We start from the raw sequence: 25645 nt of genomic DNA, 5'->3' as shown, positions 1-25645 counted from the left end.
TTGAACCTTGTTCTCAAGTTTCTAATGGGTGCTCTATTTGAGCCTTTACATTCTTGTCCTTTGAGACTATTGACTCTTAAAACTGTGTTTTTAGTTGCGGTCACTTCCGCTCGCAGAGTGAGTGAGTTACAGGCACTTTCAGTTAAGCCATCCTTCACTGTGTTTCATAAGGACAGGGTTGTCCTTCGAGTTCGTCCTTCCTTTCTTCCGAAGGTGGTGTCGGAATTTCATTTAAGCCAGAAGGTTATTCTTCCGGCATTTTATCCTCCTCCGCATTCTTGTAAGGAAGAGGAGAGGCTCCATTGGCTGGATCCTAGCAGGGCGTTAAGTTCCTACATTTCACGCATGTCCCGGGTCAGAGTGGATGATCAGATCTTTATTGGTTACGCTGGAAGGCATTTGGGACAATCTGTGACTAAGCAGACTTTGTCTAGATGGATTATCTTGGCAATTTCTGAGTGTTACCGCCTGGCGGGTAAGGACCCTCCGGTAGGCTTACGGGCCCATTCGACTAGGGGTATGGCTGCCTCTACTGCTCAGCAGAGGGGTGTTCCTATTCTTAACATCTGTGATGCAGCCACTTGGGCTTCGGTTCATACTTTTGTACGTCACTACTCCCTAGATTCTTCCCAAGGGCAGGATCTTACTCTGCAATTTGATTGGACATTCTAAATTTGTATATTCTAAATTCTTTTCCCACCTCCTTACGTTGGTACTGCTTTGGGAGTCTGTCATATATATGGAATACGTCGGAGGACCCAATCCTCTCGAAGAACAAGTTACTCTCTTACCTGGTAACGTTCTTTAGATGGGATGGTCCGATGACGTATTCCATATCGCTCCCTCTCTGCCTACCCCGCTACAGAATTTCTTATGCGATTGCAGCTTACGTTTGCGCAAGGCTTTCTGTGGTCATACTGGCAGTAGATTGGTGCCACACGTTCGGGGAAAAAACTACAACTGAGGCTATGGGCGTCGTGCGTCCTACTTATAACATCTGGTGACCTCGGCTCGATGGAGGCCCTCGAGGACGGCGTATCAACGTCATCGACGCAGGACGCTGATGCCGAAAGATTTTCCAAAGCAGCAAAGCTGTGGTGATTACTGTCATAGATATGGAATACGTCGTCGGACCATCCCATTGAAAGAACGTTACCAGGTAAGAGAGTAACTTGTTCTTCTCTTATTATAGTGTACCTTGATGTTACAACCTTAGGGTTCACAACCTTAGATTTAATATACGGTTGAGAGTAATTAAAATGACAATAAGCCGTAACCTCTTTTGACACAATGGTAAGAATATCCCTATCAGAGAGAAAATACTGTGTCTCGCCCCACGGAATCCCCTAGCTACCCTGGGCCTCGTCTCCACCCAGGAGATCCTCCCGCAGTACTCCACCCCCAGGATTGGGATCAGGAAGCGTCTGCCTTCCCCTGGCCACCTGTGAAGAGACTTTACACAGGGTTTTAGTGAGGGATCCGCAGGATTCTTCACAGGTCTCTGTCCTTGTGGGCTCTGGCAGTTTTGTAGATGTTTGTATTTGTATTTTGTATTGCGTTCACCCTGTGGTGCCCTTTGGTTTGATCCTCCCTTGCGGGACCCTGTAGTTTTGTAGTTAAAGTTGTGCCGGGTTCACAGTGGTGAAAATGTCCCCGTGGCTTGATTTTTCCAATGTGGGAGTTCCTGTGTGGTTACCTTCCTTCGTCTACTGGTATTTGGTTCGATAGTGGAGAATGCCTTCCTGTGGTTAGCTCTTCCTATGTGGGGTCTTTTGTGGCTGGCTCTTCTTGTGGGGCCCAGTGGTTTTTGTTGTGTTCTGTTTACGGAGTCAGGAGGCCTTCCTGTGGTGACTTGTGGTTGCATCTGCTTTGTAGTTGTGGTTGTCTCTGCTTGTGGGGTCCAGTGGTTTTGATGTAGGCAGTTCACCATGGTGGTGGCCTTCCTGTCATGATCTGTGGTTTTGTAGTTATGGTTGTATCCGTTTCACAATGGCAAGGGTCTTATTTCCTTTTAGTGGCCTGTGGTGGCCTTTGTGAGGTGTCAGAAATGAGAGGCGGACACAAAGTTGTAATGTTCTCAAAATTAGCATTTTTATTTAAATAAGAGGGGTTGGGATAAAGGCCTATCTGTCCCTATCCTAACAAGAGTGTCCCTGCCTATAAAACTAAAGCAAGCTAACCTTGTGTCCAAAAAGATATCTGACCCTCACACTAACATACACAATCAAAAGGTGCAAGGTAATGTCTGTGTTTCCAACTCAACAAAAATGTGCTCATATTATATTGTATTGTACTTGTCTTTTGAATAGCGCCAATGTTACCATTATTATAGTTTCAATGTGCTGTTAGTGGGAACGCCCTCGGAGGACTGAAGTCCAGAGTGTTGGAGGTCCTGGGGCTCTGGTGTGTGTGGTTAGCTGTTCCTGTGGCCAGTTGAGTGGTGTATTATACTTACCATTGCGACCAATTGGGGCACTTTGATGTTAGGGCGCTTGCTCAGGTATTTGGCTTCTTCTGTTGGTTCTTGCAGTGCTGTAATTCCAACAAAACACTCCTTTTGTCCAGGTGTTGATTACCTTCCCCTGAACTATTTCAGGAAAACAGTTGAAAGTGTTTTGTTCCAACAATGTTATGTTAGAGTCAATAAAATGTCTCTTTTTCACAAAACGCTTTCCCCAGATTGGCAAAGCAAATGCCTTTTCTATGGAACACTTTTCTCAGGATGGCAAAACAAATGTCTTTTTAACTTCAACAACTGCTTCAAATGAAAGTGTTTCTTTCACAGAACTGTCCAACATTATGGCCTCCTAGTATACTCTCCTGACAGGAATTTCTCAACTGAATCTCTAAATATTCTAGTGTACACCCCTGCCAGGCATCTTCCAATCTATCTTTTACTTTTCTCCACCGTAGGAATTCCTGGTGCTCCACTGCCAGGAATTACCCCCTTCTGGTTCACACAGATCCCCTGGTGTGCTCTCCTGCCAGGTATCCTTCCAAAATGGGCTCACTGCCTGATGTGTATCTTTCACCTGGTCTTTGCTACAATATTCACTTTCCTTTAAAGATTAACACAGTTGCACTTCTTCACTGTTTATACCTTGTTGACTCCAGGTATCACATGTTCTAACGTCCCCCTTGTTGATGTCCCACAATCCGGTAGGACCATGCACGTCTGTTATTAATACCACCACAGAATTATCACTGCCTGTCGACCATAGGCTTGCCCCTCTTAACAATGTGAAATCTCATGCTCATTTGGATGGCCAACGATCTGTTACATATGTTCAAGACAGATCACGTTATGCCCATCCAGAGAATTCTGAATGTCATTCACTTATTATGAAATGTTGAGAGGGTCCCTTTGATTCATATGTTTTAAACAGACAGAGTGTACTTAACATTTTTGGAGACCTGGCGGAACTTGATGATATCTCGTCTAGAGACATCGATCAGATCGAGTTTGTCTCTGATGAGATATATTCAATTATTATATTATGGATTCCATCTGGTGGTGTTCTTAATACAATCTGCAAAACAAAAATGCACTTATTTGAAATGGGCTTTCTTATTGCACAAGATCCATAAAGAAGCACAAAACATACACCTCAACCACTTCTATAGACAAATATTTATAGGGGCTCACGAGCGGCCAATCCCATGTCAGCTGATATACCTGAAAGAATCTAACCATCAATCCCTCCGACACCTTCACCATTGATGGTGGCTAGTTGGACCACGAGGGGCAATTCGCATTTACAAGAATTGATATGCAATTTTCCTATAAACTATAACATCATTGCTTTGCAGGAAACATAGCTGGGACAGCTATGACATGGCCTTATTGACAGCTGAGGGAGGCGGCAAAGGTAGACCATCTTCGGTCCTAATGGTGGGAGTCAATATAAGTGCTGTGTTCTCGATCACTGCATGGGATTCAGTGAGTTTTTACATCCAATTAGTCAGAATTGAATGTCCTCAACATATTATTGCCTTTGTGAATGTATATCGAAATCCGATTACCTTAAGTGATGATGTCTTCTATGCAGGATTGGTACGTTTACTCAATATAATTTTGATGGCCACTGAAATCACTGATACCATAATTGTTGGTGACTTGAACTTGGATTGTTTAGTGAAAAAGCACAAATCTAATTCTAAAGACGTAGAGAGATGGACCTCTCTAATGAGCAAAAGAAACTTCTATATGCTCAATGGTGCAATAGAGGGTGATATACCACCGCAACCCACATGGCAACACAATTCTCCGACAAGCATAATTGACTATATGTTTGTTGATGCAAATTTGCTTAAGCAAACACAGCACTATGAGAACATATCTCAGGCTCAAAGTGATCATAATCTAGCATCTGCGAGTATAAGGTGGGGCATGAAACCTAGTAAAAAAACCTCGGGTGAATCAACCACTAATAATCATTCATGCTAAAACGCGGTTTCCGATGGTCACCTACCAATCTAACATACTTGTTAGAATAATTGACCATAACATAATCTCAGATGTACCAGTACAATATGCCAACTTATTGACACCCTTTCAAAGCACAATCAGAATTTTGCACCATCAGAGGACTTCACATATCCATGCATTTGATCCAGAAGTAAAGATCAGAAAAGCTGAATATCATAAACAACGAAAAAGGATTTTGCATGAAAAAGATGACTACACAGCAGAGGCACTGAGAAAAGCACATAGAGCATATCGCCAATGGCTAAGGAGCTATAAAGCCTACCAATATCAGAGATAGTGAACAAATGCTCCAAACCATTGCTACTAAAACCTCAGCAGACACATGGGCGTTATTTAATCGGTGTTTCAATCTTAGACAAGGAGAAGCCCAAATTAACAGCGTAAAGGAACAGCAATGGATTTCCCATTTCACCGCCCTCTATGCTGACACGGAGTATGATCATATGAACTGCCTCGTTTATTCAAACAGAAAGTGGCACGTTGAGTGTTCACCCACAATTATTGAACAGTTTATCAAGACCGTCAGTTCATCTAGAGCTGCGAGTCCAGATTGGCTCAACAATGCGATGTTTAAGTCCAACCCTAGTCAGTGGGCTATGATTCTGGATAAAATCTTCCAGCAAATTTTAAAGACGAGCACGATACCTCTGTCTGGAAGACCTCGATAATTGTGCCAATTTACAAAAAAAGCGATCGCACACTACCTGAAAATTATCATCCCATCGCATTGTTGGATGCCCCTGGCAAACTCTTTGCCAAGTTCATTCTGTGCGATTTCAATGCCTGGACTTGGAACCATCACTTTCAAGACCCACAACAGTCGGGATTTGTTGCTGGTATGGGCACAAGCATCAATCTCCTAAGTCTGAATGCGATAAAAAATCAATGCCAAACAACCAAACAGGCGATCTGTTTTTCTTTTATAGACCTACACGCAGCATTTGAATCGATTTCGCGTGTGCTTCTATTGTCCAAATTGGCAAGAGATCAGTGCCCGAGCACATTATGTGAAATAATCTATGCTCTGCACCAGGGGAGTTGCTAGGTCTGGAAAAGACCCGGGGCTACGGTAATTACTGGACTGTTGGGACTGGGGCATAGCTAGCTTTTTGGCTGTAGCTCCTGAGATTCTATCCGGGGCTTCAACCAAAAGACCAGGGGCTATAGCCCCCTTAGCCCCCCTAGCAACACCTCTGCTCTGCACTCACAAACTTCCATCCGCATTCGCTTGAATTTAGACAGACTGCTATCAGCCCCCATTGCTACGGCACGGGGTCTCAAACAAGGTTGTCTATTGGCATCTGCAATTTTTAATTACTTTATTCATGATATCACCTAAACCTTCTTACCGATATCTGCAGATGCACCGATTCTCAATGGTATTCCGGTCAAAACATTAATCTATGCAGATGATTTAGTTCTCGTCGCCAAAACACTGATAGGCCTTCAAAAATGACTCTCGGTATTCGAAACCTACATTGCTTCAAACCAACTCATAATTAACACAAATAAGACCCAAATAGTGACCTATTCACCATGCAAAACCCAATATGACAAATTTATATGGAGGATCAACCAAACCAAATTAGAAATTATACAAAGATATATGTATCTAGGAATGATCTTTGAAGGTTGTCACAAGCCTACCGGTCAATTAGAAAGTGTGGATGTAACGCTCACCTGACTCCCACAGAGGCGCTGGCCTGGTTCGCGCTGTTGTGACCTCGTCTAAGGTGATGCGGAGTGGTCGGGCGACGGACTGGACCGGGCCCCAAATCTGGCATGTCTGACTTGCAGAAGTATCCTTCTGTAGGTGAAAATAGGGGGTTAACTGTCTGCGGGGTAATGCAATCGGCCTCCCACTTACCCCTCTCACCCTCCTCAAAACCCTTCTGTGCTTCCCCGTAGCGTCTCACCTTAGGGTCTGGAAGGACGAGCTCTCCATCCTGCTTCGGTATCCAGTTACTTCACTGGATTTTCGGATTGGTGAGAACCAAACTTGCTTGGCTTCCAGGTAAGTTTTTGAGAAGTGGTTCCACTTGTGTCCATGCATTAATGTTCTAATGCTAGTGTCTTATTCCCCATAGGGGCCGGGGTACGGAATGCTGGGGAGCAGGCACCAACCCGAGATGAGAGGTGAAATCCTTGTGGAAATCAGGTAAGTCTTTAATGAGCGTCTTGGTAATGTCTTTTCATTCGCTCATTAACGCTGATGTCTTTTTCCCCTTAGGGGCCGGGGTCCGAAAATGCCTCGATGCGGCGCGGACCCGAAACGAAAAGGGAATGACCCAGCAGGTAAGTCTTAACATGGAGATTTAGCTTCCCTTTTCCCTTCTTTCTCTCACCTTCGTTATTGTCTTTTTCTCCCTAGGCGCTGGGGCGCGACTGTGAATCCGGATGGTCGCTGCAGAACATGGAAGCGCCCTGTAAGATGAGTAGAATGAGGCGCTGCAGGGATCGATGTGATGTGCTTTTAAAAATAAATGTCCTCCTTTTCAGGATCGTCGGCGAAATGTCTCCGGGATGCAGATTTAGCATGTAAGGCCTTTTCCTTCTTCTGTTCTCTTGTTCCCTTCCTTTGCAGGTGATTCAGGATGCTGGCAGGCGTGGCAGAAGTCAGGATGCAGGAGCAGACACGGTGAGCGTCCAGCTGCTAGATGCAGAACAACGCGAAGCACGTGTGGCTGATCGGGTGTGGTTTAAATAGCCTTGGAAGAAGTTCCTAGAATGTGTCCTTGCTCCAATCAGGTATGTATCCTTCCCCGACCACGCCCGGGTGGTAACTGATTCCCACAGGTAAAGTAGTTTCTTTCAGGCCTCAAGGAGGCCGGGGTTCTGCAGCATGGTCTGCATCAGGTAAGTGCACCCAAACACTTTCATAATGAGCCTGGCGCCTATGGCACCAGGACTGACGTTTTCTATGAGGCTGGCGCCATAGGCGCCAGGACGCTGTCCAAAGGGCCCCTATAAGGGGTTGCTGGGACCTTCCCCGGGGACTTGATGTCCGCTTTCGGGGACGCAGGGCCTGAGCCGGCCCCCCAGGAGCGGGCATCGTGACAGCACTCCCCCCCAAGCCTCCTCCCAAGGTTGTTCCCTCCGGGGGTTTTGGTTTGTCTGGGAAGAGTCGGTGGAATTTCCTGACTAATCGAGGTGCATGCACATGGTCACTGGGTTCCCACGACCTCTCCTGAGGTCCGTACCCCTTCCAATCAATTAGGTAGAAAAGCTTTGACCTAAACATTTTTGAATCTAAAATGTTCCTCACTTCGGAATTCGGGTTCCCCATCTATTTGAATAGGTTCTGGAGGTTTGAGTCGTCGGGTTCCGGGTACCACTGGTTTCAGAAGTGACACATGAAAAACAGGGTGAATTCGCATATTAGCTGGTAAATCAAGTTTAACCGCTACTGGGTTAATTATTGCCGCAATAGAATAAGGTCCCAGATATTTTGGGTTAAATGTTCGGGGCCCTTTGAGCGGTAAATGTCTGGTAGCTAACCACACTTGATCCCCAATCTGATACGGAGGTGCTTCACTCCGATGTAGGTCAGCATTCTCCTTGTATTTTCTCTTGGCTTGTTGTAAATGCGTGGTTGCCTCTTTGAAGGCTCGGGTAATGGTAGAATGCAGTTGTTCTACTGCGGGCACTCCGAGGTTCTGAGGTGAGTCGAGGTTTGAGGTTCGAGGGTGATGTCCAAACAAGGTATAAAAAGGACTATGGCCAGTTCCAGAGTGTAGCGAATTATTATATGCGTATTCGGCTATCCAAAGAATGTCTTTCCAGTTGCTTTCAGATTGCTGTAACATACACCGTAAGTACTGCTCAAGGGTCTGATTTGTCCTCTCAGTCTGACCATCGGTCTGAGTGTGGTGACTGGTCGATAATCTTACGTCGATTTGTGCCATTTGACAACATTTGCGCCAGAAGTGGGAAATGAATTGGCTTCCCTGGTCAGAGATTAGTATAGATGGGAATCCATGTAGCCGAACAATATTTTCGAGGAATTCTTTGGCTAGGACAGAAGCTGAAGGTAAACCTTTCAAAGGAATGAAGTGGGCCATTTTGGAAAACAAATCCACAATTACCAGAATGGTATTGTATCCCGAACAAGGAGGCAGGTCCGTAATAAAATCCATTGATAGGGTGTGCCAGGGTGCTGGCGGTACGTCTAGAGGTTGGAGGAGACCGGCTGGTCTTTTCTTTTGACCTTTATTTTGGGCGCAAACACCACAGGACATCACAAAAGATTTAACATCTTTTCGCCAAGAGGGCCACCAGAATTGTCGTTTCACCTTTTCCATTGTCTTGGCAATACCGGGGTGTCCCTCTATTAATGTATCATGATAACCGGAAATAACTAGTTCGTGTAAATCCTTGTGTGGCAGGAATAAGCGTCCTTGGTAATGAGGTAAACCACTATCTATGGTAAAGTCTGATCCCTTTTGTATCCAATCCTGTAGGACTGTAGGGTCAAGGAGTTGTTTCACTCTGACTTGAATGTCTTCAAGCGTCTGTAACGAAGTCATGCCTAGAATTCTCTGTTCGGGAATTATTGGTACTGGTTCTGAGTTTGTATCAGGTTCTCCCATTCCAATTCGGGATAAGGCGTCTGCTTTGCCGTTCTTGCAGCCAGGTCGATAGGTAATCACAAAATCAAATTCAGCGAAAAACAAAGCCCACCGGAGCTGCCGTGATGACTGAGCCTTGGCGGTTTTCAAATACTGTAAATTCCGGTGACAGTGATCACTGTGATGGTATGTCGAGCGCCAAGCAGGTAATGCCACCAGGCTTTAAAAGCGGACTTTATGGCTAACAGTTCTTTGTCAGTGATTGCATAATTAATCTCTGGTGCCGAGAATTTTCTGGATCAAAATGCTACGGGATGCAGTTGATTGGTTTCGGGATCTCTTTGAGACAGAACTGCTCCCATGGCTAGGCTGGATGCGTCAGTTTCGACGACATACGGGAGATCTGGACGTGGGTGTTTCAATATAGGTGCAGAGGTAAACTTAGCTTTTAAATCCTGGAAGGCCTGCTCGGCTTCTTCAGACCATTCAAAACGTTTATTTTTCCTCAAGAGTGCAGTAATGGGTTGTACTATGCGTGAAAATTCCGGGATAAACCTGCGATAGAAATTGGCAAAGCCGAGCATGCTTTGAACCCCTTTTACAGAGCTAGGTGATGGCCATTTGAGGATGGCATCCACTTTTCTTGAGTCCATTCGGACTCCTTTGGGTGTCAGGATGAAACCGAGAAACTCAACTTCTGTGGTATGGAAAACACATTTCTCCAGTTTAGCAAATAGTTTGTGTTGGCGCAGTTTTTCCAGAACTGCCCTAACGTGTTTTCTGTGATCAGATTCCGAAGAAGAGTACACTAGAATGTCATCGATATAGACGACAACACAAACATCAATGAGTTCCCGAAGGACATCATTCATGAAGAATTGGAAGGCAGCAGGCGCATTGCACAACCCGAAGGGCATTACCTGGTATTCGAATAATCCATACTTAGTACGGAAGGCCGTTTTCCATTCGTCGCCTTCTTTTACTCGCACCAGATGATATGCCCCCCGGAGGTCTAACTTGGTGTATATGCAAGCGTCCTTTACCTGGTCAAGGAGTTCAGGGATCAGAGGCAGAGGATAACGGTTTTTAACCGTTATCTGATTCAATGCGCGGTAATCGATATAAGTTCTGAGGTCGCCTTCTTTTTTAGGCACGAAGAACAAAGCCGAGGATGCCGGGGACTTTGACGGGCGAATAAAACCATTGGCGAGGTATTGATCCAAATATTGTCTCAGATGCAGGTTCTCAGGTTTGGTAAGGGCATAAATCCTGCTACAAGGGGGTTGTGCACCGGGCACCAGATTGATTTGGCAATCGTACGATTGATGAGGAGGTAACGTGTTGGCCTGTTCCTTTTGGAAGACGTCCTGAAAGTCTTGGTATTCCGGAGGCAATTGCATGGAGGCAGAGGTTACAGATGCTAGATTAATCTTCAGGTTTTCTGGATAACAGGTTTGTGCACAATCCGGGAAGGTTATTCTCTTAGCTCGCCAATCAATTCGAGGATTATGTGTCTCTAACCAAGGAATTCCAAGAATAACCTGAAACTGTGGGGCCTTGATTACATCAAACACAACTGCCTCCCGATGGCCGTCGGGACCAATAAGAGTCACCTCAGTAGTGGAATGCGTTACCGGTCCAGAGGCAATTTCAGTTCCATCTACTGTGGTGATGACGTCTTTGCTGGTTTTAGGACGGAGAGGGAGGTTAATCCAGGGGACCAACTCACGGTCCACATAATTTCCAATAGCCCCGCTATCGATGTATGCCTTTATTGCATGCAACTGCTTAGGCTGTTCTGGATCTACGAGAACCATTGGCACTATAAAATGCGAGGTCTGAGAGTTAGTTTTCAAGCTCGGCAAGCGAACCCCTACGCTTGTCGGGCTGAGTCGTTTCCCGAAACAGAGTCTTCAAGGTTTTTATCAGCGGCCCCTGCCGCCTTTCGGGGCGGTTTTGCCGGGCAATCTCGTAGAAAGTGTCCAGAGTTCCCACAATAAAGACATAACTTTAATTGCCGCCTCCTTTCACGTTCCTTTTGAGTTAAAGGTCCTTTAACCCCACCAATTTGCACAGGCTCTGAGACATCAACTCCCTTGGGGTTAGCGTGGGTCTTGACCAACACCCGGGTCTCAAACCTGGACCGATCTGCTTTTCTGTTCTGGAGTCTGTGATCCAATTGGACCACTAAGTCTATATATTCTGTGCATTCTCGGGGCGGATTTACAACTTGGGCCAGGACATCTTTAAGTTCTCCACGTAAACCTCGATAAAATAACGTGATTCTTTTATTCTCTGGCCACCCAGTTTCTACAATTAGTCTATTAAAGGTTGCAATGTAGGATAGGAGATCCTGATTGCCCTGTCGCAGGGATAGAAGTTCATCATCCAGAGCCTGCCCCTGAGAGTGTCGAGCAAATAACCTTTCCATGCTTGCTTGAAATCCTTGAAAATCACGGAGAATCGGGTCATCCTGAGTAACCAGTGGAACTGACCAATCGGCAGGGCAGCTGCTGAGATATGACAATACAAAGGCTACTTTGGTCTGATCATTAGGGAAGGCCCTGGCCTGCATAGGAAGTGCAAACGACACTGATTCATGAATACGGCAAATAGTTTGGGGTCCCCAGCAAAGCGTTTGGGTGGGGCCAGCGGCATGTTTCCAGGTAGATTAATATGCACAGGGTTACTGGGAACCACAGGAGCGGGGTTCCCTCCGGAACCAGGTAGAGGAGTTTGCCCAGCTTGACTTTGCTGTCTGGCCAGGTCATCAGTTCTTTCCTTTGATATTATTAATTCCCTCTTGAGGGCATTAGTCTCTTGACGAGCGGCATGTACTTCGGCCCGTAATTCCCCCAGTAATTGGGCCAACTGATCAGTTTCCATAGCGCCTGGGTGGGAATTTGTAGGAAAGCTTCGCATTCTGTAACGCTCACCTGACTCCCACGGAGGCGCTGGCCTGGTTCGCGCTGTTGTGACCTCGTCTAAGGTGATGCGCAGGGGTCGGGAGACAGACTGGACCGGGCCCCAAATCTGGCTTGTCTGACTCGCAGAAGTATCCTTCTGTAGGTGAAAATAGGGGGTTAACTGTCTGCGGGGTAATGCAATCGGCCTCCCACTTACCCCTCTCACCCTCCTCAAAACCCTTCTGTGCTTCCCCGTAGCGTCTCACCTTAGGGTCTGGAAGGACGAGCTCTCCATCCTGCTTCTGATGCAGGGGCGCGTTGGTATCCAGTTACTTCACTGGATTTTCGGATTGGTGAGAACCAAACTTGCTTGGCTTCCAGGTAAGTTTTTGATAAGTGGTTCCCCTTGTGTCCATGCATTAATGTTCTAATGCTAGTGTCTTTTTCCCCATAGGGGCCGGGGTACGGAATCCCGGGGAACAGGCACCGACCCGAGATGAGAGGTGAAATCCTTGTGGAAATCAGGTAAGTCTTTAATGAGCGTCTTGGTAATGTCTTTTCCTTCGCTCATTAACGCTGATGTCTTTTTCCCCTTAGGGGCCGGGGTCCGAAAATGCCTCGATGCGGCGCGGACCCGAAACGAAAAGGGAATGACCCAGCAGGTAAGTCTTAACATGGAGATTTAGCTTCCCTTTTCCCTTCTTTCTCTCACCTTCGTTATTGTCTTTTTCTCCCTAGGCGCTGGGGCGCGACTGTGAATCCGGATGGTCGCTGCAGAACATGGAAGCGCCCTGTAAGATGAGTAGAATGAGGCGCTGCAGCGATCGATGTGATGTGCTTTTAAAAATAAATGTCTTCCTTTTCAGGATCGTCGGCGAAATGTCTCCGGGATGCAGATTTAGCAGGTAAGGCCTTTTCCTTCTTCTGTTCTCTTGTTCCCTTCCTTTGCAGGTGATTCAGGATGCTGGCAGGCGTGGCAGAAGTCAGGATGCAGGAGCAGACACGGTGAGCGTCCAGCTGCTAGATGCAGAACAACGCGAAGCACGTGTGGCTGATCGGGTGTGGTTTAAATAGCCTTGGAAGAAGTTCCTAGAATGTGCCCTTGCTCCAATCAGGTATGTATCCTTCCCCGACCACGCCCGGGTGGTAAATGAGTCCCAGAGGTAAAGTAGTTCCTTTCAGGCCTCAAGGAGGCCGGGGTTCTGCAGCATGGTCTGCATCAGGTAAGTGCACCCAAACACTTTCATAATGAGCCTGGCGCCTATGGCACCAGGACTGACGTTTTCTATGAGGCTGGCGCCATAGGTGCCAGGACACTGTCCAAAGGGCCCCTATAAGGGGTTGCTGGGACCTTCCCCGGGGACTTGATGTCCGCTTTCGGGGACGCAGGGCCTGAGTCAGCTCCCCAGGAGCGGGCATCGTGACAGTGGAACAGAAGCAAAACACTGCCATCTCTCAAACTAAAATCATTTTATATTGATTTGGCAAATTTACCATAAATCCAGCACTATTATACTGGAATCAAAAAGCCATCCCACACCTATGATATGGCTTAGAAACTGAACCAATTTGGCCTAAGCAACTTTCTAAATGAATGGGAGTCCAAATTTTGGAAGTCTGTTCCTCTACTTCCACAGTACACTCCGGGACCGTGGATTAGATACGAATTGGGTTTGGTTTCCCTCCACGCTTTGTATCACTGGAGACTTTGTGCGTTATTCCGGAAATGTTTGAAATCAAGACAATGTAATAACATGTTACCAACTTTGTCATCGTACCTGTTTTCATCAACACACAAGTTTGTACAAAGTTGGATGAAGGAGGTATACAATACTCTTAACAATGCTGATATCTCCATTGAAATATTAATTAGCAATCCGGACAAAGTGACAAAAATGTTGTATAGATGTGATTGGATTGAAACATTTTCCAAAAGTCTTGAATACAAACATAATTTTTTTATTTTTTTATTTGTTTAGTTGATAAAATCAACCTTTCAAATTACAAAACAATTATCTGGATTCAGTACTTTAACATTAAAACTTGAAACACTTGAGGAACACAAAAAACGAAAAATGCACAAATGAATGAATACAATATAAAATATCGTACTTCAACTAAGTACAAAATACAATGAAATACGAATTACTTGCCTATATAACATGCTGTAGCGCAGACCACTGACATGTCTCCTTAGAATTCATGGAAGAATGTGAGAAACAATTTAATTGTAGTATTATATTTCTGGAAATATAGCGTCCAAGAACTGTACAATTGCTACTTTTATGGCTAATGTAGAGCATGAAAAATATTCCTTGCCAAATGTCCGTCTTTATATACAAATTTTGTTCCTAGAAAAAGTTTTTAAAAAAGAGCTTTCGAGTTGACATCAATTGAGGGCAGTGAACTATGCAGTGAACTATGCAGTGTTCCAATGTCTCTTTTTGGTTTGGTGTTTTGCAAAAACAACACAAATGTTGTTCCTTCGGGATTTGTTTCCTGCGGGCCAGAACATCTAATGTTCGACCACAGAGGAATGGTTTAATGATGCCAAACAAACCAATTGGGAACAAAAAGGGAAAACAGCATGCAACTGTCAAACAATGCATTAACTAAGCTATTCTGTAGGTAGAGTTAACATCTCTCTTGTTAGCAGGAATACGAGGGGATACCAGCACCTATTAAACAGTCGAAATGTAAACCTGGATAATATTGATATTATAATATTTCAAGAAACATGGTTAACCACAGTCCCAATCTGGGATAAATATGATGTATATTTAAATGTAGCACAAAAATCGAGTATCGGTAGGCCCACTTCTGGACTACTGATAGCTATAAAACAACATCCGCTAATCAAATCTGAGCAGTGGATATCTCCAAATCCCTTCCTGCAAATGGTAAAGCTAAAAATAGGCACTGTAGCCTATGCCCTGATTAATGCTTACTGGAATCCCCTTGCTATTTCTGTAAATACCTTCATGAGAGATGTGACTAATCTTTTGGATTTAGTATGTCTTGATAATACTGTCTCCTTTGTCATTCTAGCAGGAGATTTGAATATACATTGTTTGGGGAAATCTGTACATAATTCTAGATTAAAGGTTTGGAATAACTTTATTAAGTCACAGAATTTACAGATGTTGAATGGAACATTTGCTGATGACTTGCCTCCAAGACCAACTTGGCATAGAGGAAAATCGACAGCAATCATTGACTACATCTATGTAAGTCAAGAAATGATTACCGATGTAACAACATTTTCCATTCTACCAACGACTTTGAGTGATCATAATTGTCTATTCATGAATTGGCAGATGAATGAATCTCTGCCTGACCGAAAAGACAATTGTCCAGCAAGTGTGGTTTCAGTAAACAGTGGAGGCAATAGATTACGATGGTCTGAAAGTTCCTTGGAAAGGTTTAGTCACTTTTATGCTTTAGAGATCACTAAAACAACAAAGGTGCAATGTGATGAAATTGTATATCATGACTTGATGTTATTATTCCAACCGAAGAGTAAAAAATGTATAATGCCCGAATTACAAACGCTACATGTATTTAACAAACAAGTACAAACAGCTAAAACCATCTATCGCTCTAACAAGCGAGAGGCCATGACACTATTGCCTAATATTAGAGGTGCAATATTAAACAACATCAAAACAAGACACAAAAATTGGTTGCAACGGTATAGAGCCTCTTTATATCAGAACGATGGTGTTTCCATGTTATGAGCTTGAGCTGGGAAGAACACAGCTCAAATTTGGGCCAGTCTAAATCAATCTACTGCTGGACATCACCTTAAATATCAATCCAACAATGTCTCTGAGCAAGTCTGGATTAAATATCATACAGATTTATTTAAACAGCCAGTAAGTAAAAATAATAGTCACTTAGGAAGCTCTATTAACGAATTTGCATTGAGCTTTAATAGAGAAGACATTGAGTACTATATAAACAAAGCGAGTCAGTCGCGTGCCCCAGGACCAGATGGTTTATCGAACTATGCCTTAAAACAACATCCTAAATTATGGTCTGAAATATTGTACACCATGTTTACACACATCATTCAAACACAAATCATTCCAAAATCATGGAAACATTCGATTATACTCCCAATTTATAAAAAGAGGGATAGATCAGATCCGGCAGATTATAGGCCTATTGCCTTGTTGGATGCCCCGGGGAAAATATTTAATCGAATTGTCCTTAGGGATTTAAACAGGTGGGCGTCAGAACGAGAGAGAAGAGATCTGTTTCAATCAGGTTTCATCTCGGGATTGGGGACATCCCCAAACATCATGACATTGAATATCCTAAGATCTCAATTTGCCACCCGAAAACAACCACTGTATTTTGCGTTTGTTGATTTTCGGGTGGCTTTTGATTCTGTTGATCGTGACATGCTGTATGATAAAATGGCTCAGTATGGTTGTCCTTCCTCTCTAATTTCGATCATCAAGCAATTGCATACCAACACGACATTACAGATTAGACTTACGATAGAAGGTCTATTGTCTGCATTTATTTTGACCGAGCGAGGGCTTAAACAGGGTTGTATTTTGGCCTCTTTTTTATTTAACCTTTTTATCCTTGATCTGGGTGAACGATTAATGCACTCTATAAATGATGCACCAAAAATGGGTGGACACCGAATTGCATGGATGCTTTATGCAGATGATTTGATTTTATCGCAAACTCCCAGTGGATTGCAAAACTTATTGAATGAACTATCAAGGTATTCTATAGATAACAATCTCATAATCAATCTTGAAAAGACCCAAGTAGTAACTTGTCACCGAAATAAGTCCATCTCCCTAAAAAGTTAAAACTGGCATCTGCAGACTATAAAATTAATGAATGTACCTGAATACAAGTATCTGGGTACAATGGTGTATAATGTTCTCTCAGCACATCATATATTTCAACACTGAATGCAAAATTGCAGATTTGAAATCGCAAGCAAACATTCTAGTATTCAAATTTGGGAAATTCTCATGCAAACATATCATGATGTTTTATCAAAGTAAGGTGATATGATATGATATGATCGTTTATTTATATGGCACCTATACACAATGTGTTTCAAAGCGCTTCAAGGCAAGGAAGGGAACAAGGGAAAATACAACCACATTCTTACAGGCCATGAAGAGTAAGGATGTGAAATTAACTATCGTACTCGGTCTGATAACATTTCAGATAGTGCAAGAGCTAAGACATACATACGGAAGGGAGGGGGAGAGTGGGAAGGAAATGGAAACAGACAGGCGACTACCGTACTAGGCCTGACGACATTTCTGGTAGAGCCGGAGAAAAACAAAAGGTGAGGGAGAGGGGTGCAGAAAGGGAGGGGAGGAACAAAACAAGCGACTATCATACTAGGCCTGACGAGATTTCAGATAGTGCTGGAGGGGTGGTGGGGAGGAAAAAAACAGTAATGGGAGGGTGGAGGAAACAGACGAGGTTGCTATCATATTATGTCCAGGGACAATTCTGATAGAGTAAGTGCATAGAAGAAAGTAAGGGGAGGAGATAGGAAAAGGGAGAAGGGAAAGGAGGAGAGAAAAGAGAGTAAGCAGTCAAAAAGAGTGGAGAAGCAAGAGTGGAGAGCGAATAAGGTGGTCCCGATTCTATTGTATGGGGCCGAAACAAAACTACCTCTAAAATGCAAACTGTGGGATGTTTGTGAGAGTAAGTTCTGGAAATCAGTGTTGAAATTACCAAACTGCACTCCAATATCCATAATCCGTTTTGAATTACGTCTAATATCACTTTCTGCTCAACTACTATGGAAAATGTGCAACCTTTTTCGTAAATGTCTGTTGGGTTTTGGAACAAAGAATATTTTGTGCGCTCTTGCTTATCATCTTATTAACTCAGATCATACATTTCCTTTACAGTGGCGAAATTATGTACTAAACGCACTGTCAGACGCGTGTATATCAATTGAGACATTGCTAACGAATCCTAATCGCGCGAAAACAAAATTGTTCCAATACGATTGGATTTGTAATTGGATTTGTAACAGCGCAAAATGTTGTACCTATAAAGACTTTGACGGACATTTATTTGGATCAAATAAATATAGAGTCATGGCTGATTATCTGTTAAAATTTCCATCTTCGCATATTAGACAACAATATATGCGATTTAGACTGAATCTGTTACCAACAGCTGAAATATTGGCAAGAAGGGGTTACCTTTCAAAACATTTGACTCATTGTCGATTTTGCTCCAATGAGAAATGCCCTGAAACATTGAAACATTTGGTTGTTACTTGTCCTGAGTTAACATCAATAAGGAAAACTCATTTTCAAGGTCTATTATGTGTGTACACTTCCATGACTGAAGATGAAATTTGGTTTGTAATTTTTACTAGTAGAAAATTGACAGTCAGAATTGCGATAGTGCAATATTTAGAAACTATTTTGTCATTGGTTAACATTTACACAAATTACAAATTAAGCAAATAACTGCAATGGCAAGCATGATCACAGAATGTACGTTGCATGTTGCATAGAAATGTTTTTCTGACTTCCTTGTAATTCTCCTTATAGTCAGCTAACTATGTATATAAATTGTTTGATTTAGGATTTCATTATCTTTTACCTTATTTTCCTTTTTTCTATTTTCTTAATGTATATATTATATATTTTATGCGATTGTATTATATTGTTATTCCTTTTGTACTAATTATTTGAAAGGTTGTTTTACAACCAACCAAATAAAAGATTTAAAAAAAAAATAATATTTGCCTAAGGGTCAGACGGAAACAGAGGAAATTTAACCAAATAATCGGCCGTCGTTCTATATGACTTGTGACCAAATAATTTATGCTCAAATCTTTGTATAGTTGGCATTTGGTTTGGTTGACACACCAATAATGTTGATGGATCTTTTATTTTGCATGGCCTTCATTGATTAGAAGCAGATCTAGATCTATTGAAGCGTCCGCCAGTGCATTCAAGGTGAATTTACACCAGTTTTGCGAAAATATCTGATTTTGAATCAACAAATGATTGGCCACTTTTCCTAGAATATTTAGATGGTTTAAGGATAAAAGACATTTACGCATGAAAGCACAATATTTCCAGATGACATACGAATACATGGATAATGAACCCAACTTAAAGCGAATTAATGGTAAAGGAGTGCAGGCCGGTAGGTGTAATACTTGCTTCCAAAAAGATGATTCCAGTTTCTCCCACCATAAGGCGTCTTTTGGTAATGTGGCTTCAGATCCATAAGTCAAAATTGGAATTACTTTTTGATGGTAAAAGGTCAATACATGCTTTACTGTGAACTTATACAAACATAATGGTGACATCCTTTTTCACCCATGGAACCCTACTTATTAAGGTCTCCTTCACCGGCGATACGTTCTGCTATATTGCGAGTGCGTTTTAACCTATGGCCCACCAGCGAGATACAAGCAAGGTGAAAACGAATATCCAAAGAGATGAATTTCTGTCATTTTTGTTTGAATTGAAACATAAACGAATCATTAGAACATTTAATATTGCTTTGTCCAGAGCTGGTGGACCTTAGAACAATCTATTTTAAAATTCATTGTAATTATTTAGGTTCTCTTGATGATACCTATCGATGGTCGTTTATTTTGTGCAAATTTCAATACTTATAGCCACAGTCAATTTTTTAAATAGCTTAAAGTTAGGATCACACATGGACGAATTTTACTGAAGAACTACATGTGGAATTATGAGATATTCTGGGTATCATGCTCTTCTTTGTTGTTTTATTAATGATTGTTTATTTTGTATTATGGTCTTTTGTACTGTACTGTATTGTATTTATAATGAAAAGTTGGTGTAAACCAGTTAAATCAATATCAAAATAAATATTAAAAAAAGATGTCCCACAAAGGGGTTTGTTCAAGTTCTGTCAACCTCCTTCTTAGTGCCCTTTGGATTTGGCAATGCTTGTTCCAAGTTTCCCCAAACTGACATCTCATATAAGGACAATTGTACAATCGTTGCACTTCTATTTCTTCTTTAGTGTCTCTTGGCTTATGGCAATGCTTGTTCCAGGTTTCCCTAAACTGGGATCTCATAAATTTAGAATTGTACCCTTTTTGCCTGTGTCCTTCAATTCTACGTCGGTATTCAAAATGACTCAAGTATTTTTAACTTGATAGCATGTCCCTGGGGCCCCAACCCCTCTGGGTTGACTCATCAGTGTAAAGTGCAGCTGCAGGCGAAGAGTTTTATTCAGGCAGGCTTCCCCAGAGTCTCTCTCGGATCCCGCGTTGGCTCTTCGCTTCTTCGCAGAAGGAACCATTGCAACTCCACGAGACGGCGTCTCCTCCTTGTCCACAGAAAATCTCTTCTCACTTATAGCAGCCCCTCCAGGGCACCCCTCTTCAACTTTAAGGGAGTTCCTCTCCTCCAGTACATGACGCCTCCAGGCGGTTGGTTTCCTGTAAGCATTGTCTTCTTCGCTTTCTTGACTCTGCCTGTGCCTCTGGGTTTGCTTCCCGCTCCGCACTCTGCAGCTTTCTTCTCCGCCCTGTCCCTCTCCTAGCTTGCAGGTGATTTCAAAGTTTAAATGTCCCACGCAGCTGATTGTGAAAATGACAGTTAGACCACACATTGTACTTGGCATCACTTTCATTTCATATTGACTCCTTGCTACACTTCTTCGTCTCAGTTCTTTAGGCTTTCTGGTGCTGGGAGTCCCAAGGATTCTTAGACTTTTGTAAGTTGCATTGTTGGATGCTTTTGTAACCATTATAAACATTAGATGCTAAATGTGTTTTAGAGGTTGTATGTACCTAGATTAGAGTTCTGTTTGGAAAGTTTAACAAAAGCCATTTTCAGGGTTTTACCATTGAAGGGTTCTGAATAATGGCAATATGCATCGGAGACTCTGGAATAAGGGTTTCTTATTCCCTGTAAAGGGAAGAATACTGTGTCTTTCCTGTGGGAAGTCAACACCTCCCTCTCCTCCTCCGTGGCTATACTCCAACAGTTCTCTTAGATTCAGCGGTGGCAGGATAATAAAGTTCAGATGTGTTCTACAGTTGTTGAATTCTAGGGGTTCTCCCAGGGTCGGCTATGGCTATAATATAGTATACTCAGTGCCTTAAGTGGCACCACAAAATGAGCCGGGGCTCATCAAGGGGGCGTGGCCTAACGGCGGGGGTCCCGCTGGCCAGTTAGGCCACGCCCCCCTGACAAGCCTCGGCTCAATAGCTACTGGCACCCCTGCCAGGCAGCCTTTTGTAGAGATCAGCACCCTCTCCCCCTTCGGGGAGAGGGTGCTGATCTCTACATTTATTTTCTATAGGCTAACCTGGCGGGATAGCGCCTCGCCTATTCAGCCTTAATGGCGGCGCTGCCCCTCGCCAGCTGGGGAGGGGCAGCGTCACCATTAAGGCTGAAAGGGTGAGGCCGCTGGAAGCAGAGGCCTTTTCCTAAAGAATGAAACTCCCACAAATCTGCGGGAGCTTCAGTATTTAGAAAGCAAGGCCTCTGCTTCCAGCGGCCTCACGTTGTCTCCATAATGGTGGCGCCGGCCCACGGGCATCCCTTGCTTAAAGGGATGCCTCGTAGGTGCGGCGCCACCATTATGGCGGAAAGGCATTTTTTTCTGAAGCCCGAAGCTCTCGCACACGAGCGAGAGTGTCAGGCTGTACAAAAAAATGCCTTTTCGTGTAGTGGCCGGGGCTGCCAGGGGAGATTAGTGGGCCCCGGCAGGGCCCCGCCTCAAAACGAAATTTCAGAGCCTGCCAGGGCCCAGCCCCGGCAGCCCCCGGCCCACTTAAAGCCCTGCCTATACTCTAATAATTCATATAGGTGAAACAGTAGCTATTTTGTAGCTCACATGGGTTCACTAGTGGCTGTATTCTGGGAATTCACTTGGATTAAGGGGTGGCTATAGTCCAATAGTCACCCAGATTCAATGGCAACAATGTTTTGGAAATTCGAATGGGTTCAGACAGTGGTTATAGTGAGACGTTCACCTGGAATCGGCAGTGGTTATTTTCCAATATTTCATCTAGCTTCAATAGTGGCTATATTGTAATAGTGTCCCTAGATTAAACAGTTGCTATGATTTAAAGTCCTCATGAGTTCAACGGTGGCTATGTTGTAAGAATTCAATAAAGGTTTGACGGTGGCTGTGTAAGGTGCTTGGGGAGTTTTCTTTTTGGGTTTTTTGGAGGTGGCAAAAAGAAGGAAAAGGAGAGTAGTGTAGCCATGGGACCTTCTTTAACACATTAGTAGATGACAAAAATATTATCTTACCTTTGGTCCTTAATGGCTTGAGAAATTGTTGTCATGGATAGATAGCTGTGTGTCAAATTCAACTTCATACCCTGTGTTCGGAACATGTTTATAGGAAATGTGGGCGGATAAGAGATGCACATTCCTTTGTTCTTTCCTTATTTGACTGGTCCTCATTTGACATGCCAGACACAAGATATTATAAGATGATGCCGTTTGTGAACAGGGCAAATTGTGAAATGCCTTTGAAGACATCAAATGAAAAGAAGCATAGGATGCAATGTAATCAAAAAGTCACATGCCTGGATTAAGAGTACGCAGTAACCAAATGGGCAATGTGGCCACTCCAAAGACTTGTACCTCAACCCGGTAGTTCCACACATGGTGTGAAATCCTGCTAAATTCATTCAGCAAGTCCAATTGTTTGCAAGTCTCTTGATGTAAATAGGAGACCTTTTGGTAGGGACAGAATTCTGTTTCCTTCAATTTTTCTGTATTGGCCATCTGGCTTTGTCCAGCAAGATACACTGTCAGTGATGGCAGATATTTGCCATTGAAGCTTGTATCCCTTTGAGTTGTCAATAGACTAGCACAACAGTGCTCTTTTTACAGAGTGTTAGGAGGAGTGTATAGAGCGAGTGGAAATTGGTTGTCAGTGAACAGAAGGTGGTTGAGTAGAAGGTGTTGTTGTAGTAGTTGTAGTACTAGTAGTAGTTTGGAGGAGGGAGTTGTGACATCGAAAGGTGGAGGCGAGTAGCATAAGGAATGAAAGACATCGGAGGGATAGAGGACGAAAACATAGGGAGAGAAGTTGGCTGGAGTTGGCTGCAGTAGAGTGGAGAGGAGAGAATAGCATTAAGAGATAGGGAGATGAACAAATGGGCATGATGGGTAGAAGGTTGAGACAGGCAGCCTGTCTGGAAGGCATTTCCTATAATCCTTATTAGTCAGCTAACATCATTAGTAGTAAAGGATCAGTCTAGAAAATTCCAGAAGGAGCTTAGACGGATAAGGCATTGGCCTTTAGTAGAGCGGGCTGGTCTCTGTGGTTGATCACCTGGCCCGGCTCTCCGATTGGGGTGGAGTGGGCGTGCTGATTTTACTAGATCTTTCAGTGGTATTTGACACTGTTGACCACTTCATCCTGTTAGACCGCTTGACAAGGGTGGGACTATCTGGCACGGTATTAGCCTGGTTTAAATAACTTTGACTGACCAATCCCTCTCTCTTTCTTCTTTTCATTCTGAGTCTGTCCCTCTGTCCTGTGGGGTACCCAGGGCTCTGCCTTGTCCCCCATTCTATTGAATGTTTATACCCAACTATTGGCTGAGCTCATCCACTCCCATTGCCTTCTTTGTTACTCCTCTGCTGATGACACACAGATTATTGTGCCGCTAAATCTTTCTCAGCCTAACACTGCATTTCAGCTGAGAGGTTGCTTGGAGGCTGTGGGTTGGTGGATGAGCGACAGTTGGCACAAGCTGAATGGGGACAAAATGGAGGTGCTGGATATGGGCCCCCTTCTGCCACCTCTCTGTGAACTCCCATGTGTTGGCCCTCAGTTCTTGGTCCTCTTCTCACTCCAGTCCCTATTGTTGCTTCCTTGGTTCTTAGTACCATCAACTATTGTTATTCCCTTTATTTAAGCCAGCCTATGTATTTGACCCGTCGCCTGCAGCTTTTAGTCATAGACAGTCGGCATGGTTTGCCTTTTATGAAGGGATTTAGCGCGAAGTTACCCTTGGGCACATGTTTCCCTTTACAAATAGGGTTAACATACCATAACCCTCCTAGCAAAGTCGGAACGTATACAGTAGGGAGAAGCCAGCAGTATATACTAACCTGGAGAGTAGCAAACCTGGGGTAGGACATGGTGCAACTAGATGAGACAGTGAGGGATGGCCCTACCGCGCCGTCTAACAAATAAACAAAAACCCTTTAACCTTCTTTAGGAATTGTACTGGTCTTTGAGCCTCTGTGACACGTGTTTGTCTTTAGTACTGCACCTCCAGTAAGAGAGAATTAGGTCCTCCGAATGTCCCTGGTTATATGACCAGCTGGTTTGGCTGCTCAGTGTTCCTTCTCAGCCACTAGTATATCACTTCTTCCTCTCAAGCTTGGGTCCTCTCTGAACCTACTGTGTTATTCGTAATGCAGATGGGCATCCCTCCTTCGGTAGGTTCTTAAAATGCAGTTGATATTAATTTATTTTGCCCTTCTGCCAGGGGCAAATCTCAAACCTTTGGTTGAAGGTGAAGCTTGTATGCTGCTTCACCTCTTATTTCCAGAAGGTTAATAACTAGGCTTATTATGTCTCCTGTTTGGCTTCCTCACTTGCACATAGCAGCCTCTGTCATAACCTAGCAGGGCTTCACCAGGCAGCAGTCTTCCTATGTCCCTTGCTTTCTGACGCTCTTCACTTACATCAAGGGAGCAAAGCCAGTTACATCTATCTCCATCAGAATGTCCTACAGGGCAGGCCATTCCCATTCTGAGTTGCTGGAACAATGTTTATAGTGGGGTTGCTGGCCAGCGGCGTCACCATGCCGCAATCACAGAAGTTCGGAACAATCCTGGTGCTTGGACTCCAAATTAACCTTCATTCCTACAGTAGATTTTAAGAGTAGTCCTTTCACTATCTCTTGCTATTTATTAATCAACATATTTAATATGATTCACATAATTAGGAGTTGATGTTTCAGAAGCACCAGCAAACACTTATTGACAAAGAACATGCTAACATTTTGTAGGCACACTGATGTCCATAGCTTTTCTCGGTCATGGTCCACTGAAATAAAATCAAAGCCTTTTTTCACAGTTGTAGCATGCTATAGTATTATTTTCCCTGTGGAGAGGATCTGCAACTCGCTCATGCTTTCTCACTGTTTTACCCCCTGCAGGTTGCAACTTGTAGCGGATAGGCTCATGGAGCGGTTTGTAAACTCAGGGCTCATGCTTCGGGAATGGGATAGGGTGAAACTTCATGCAACGATCATGAATACTATTTTCAGAAGAGATCCTAATGGTATGTATTCAAGGAAGAAGTATGTCAATTATATTAAATGTAAAAAAATGTCTTTACCGCAATAGGTCTCAATGCTGGTATTTGTACTGTATATATGTATGCATGTTGTACACCCGTTCTGAATTGCCTGCCGTAGATATCTCTCTACCTGTTATGTAACGATTAAAAAATGTTTAAAATATATTTTTTTAATACACATACTCACATTTCACTGCCAAATGCCTTTATAATGTCAATCACAAGGTCAGCAAATTAAGTGTTAGACTGTTACACTCACCTGGCTCCCACAGAGGCATTGATCGGACCCGGACAGCTGCAGTCTCCACCAACGTGATGCGTAGTGCAGAGATGACAGACTGGACTGGCCCGCCTAATCTCGTCTGCTTGACCCGTAGAAGTATTCTCCTGCA

At 43.6% G+C, this 25645-nt stretch overlaps 1 protein-coding gene across 1 annotated transcript in view; it reads left to right on the top strand.

Moving 5' to 3' along the window:
- Positions 1-25645, top strand: part of ASCC1 (activating signal cointegrator 1 complex subunit 1) — an 857123-nt gene that overhangs the window by 603639 nt on the left and 227839 nt on the right. Inside the window, exon 8 of the mRNA XM_069610516.1 lies at positions 25111-25235. Within this exon, the coding sequence (XP_069466617.1) occupies positions 25111-25235 (125 nt within the window). The remainder of the gene's footprint in view (positions 1-25110; positions 25236-25645) is intronic.

This window comes from Ambystoma mexicanum, chromosome 8 (genome assembly GCF_040938575.1).
Source record: "Ambystoma mexicanum isolate Mex_15411 chromosome 8, UKY_AmexF1_1, whole genome shotgun sequence".
Taxonomy (NCBI): domain Eukaryota; kingdom Metazoa; phylum Chordata; class Amphibia; order Caudata; family Ambystomatidae; genus Ambystoma; species Ambystoma mexicanum.
Note: the sequence above shows the minus strand (reverse complement) of the source record. Positions and strands in the feature narration are given on the sequence as shown.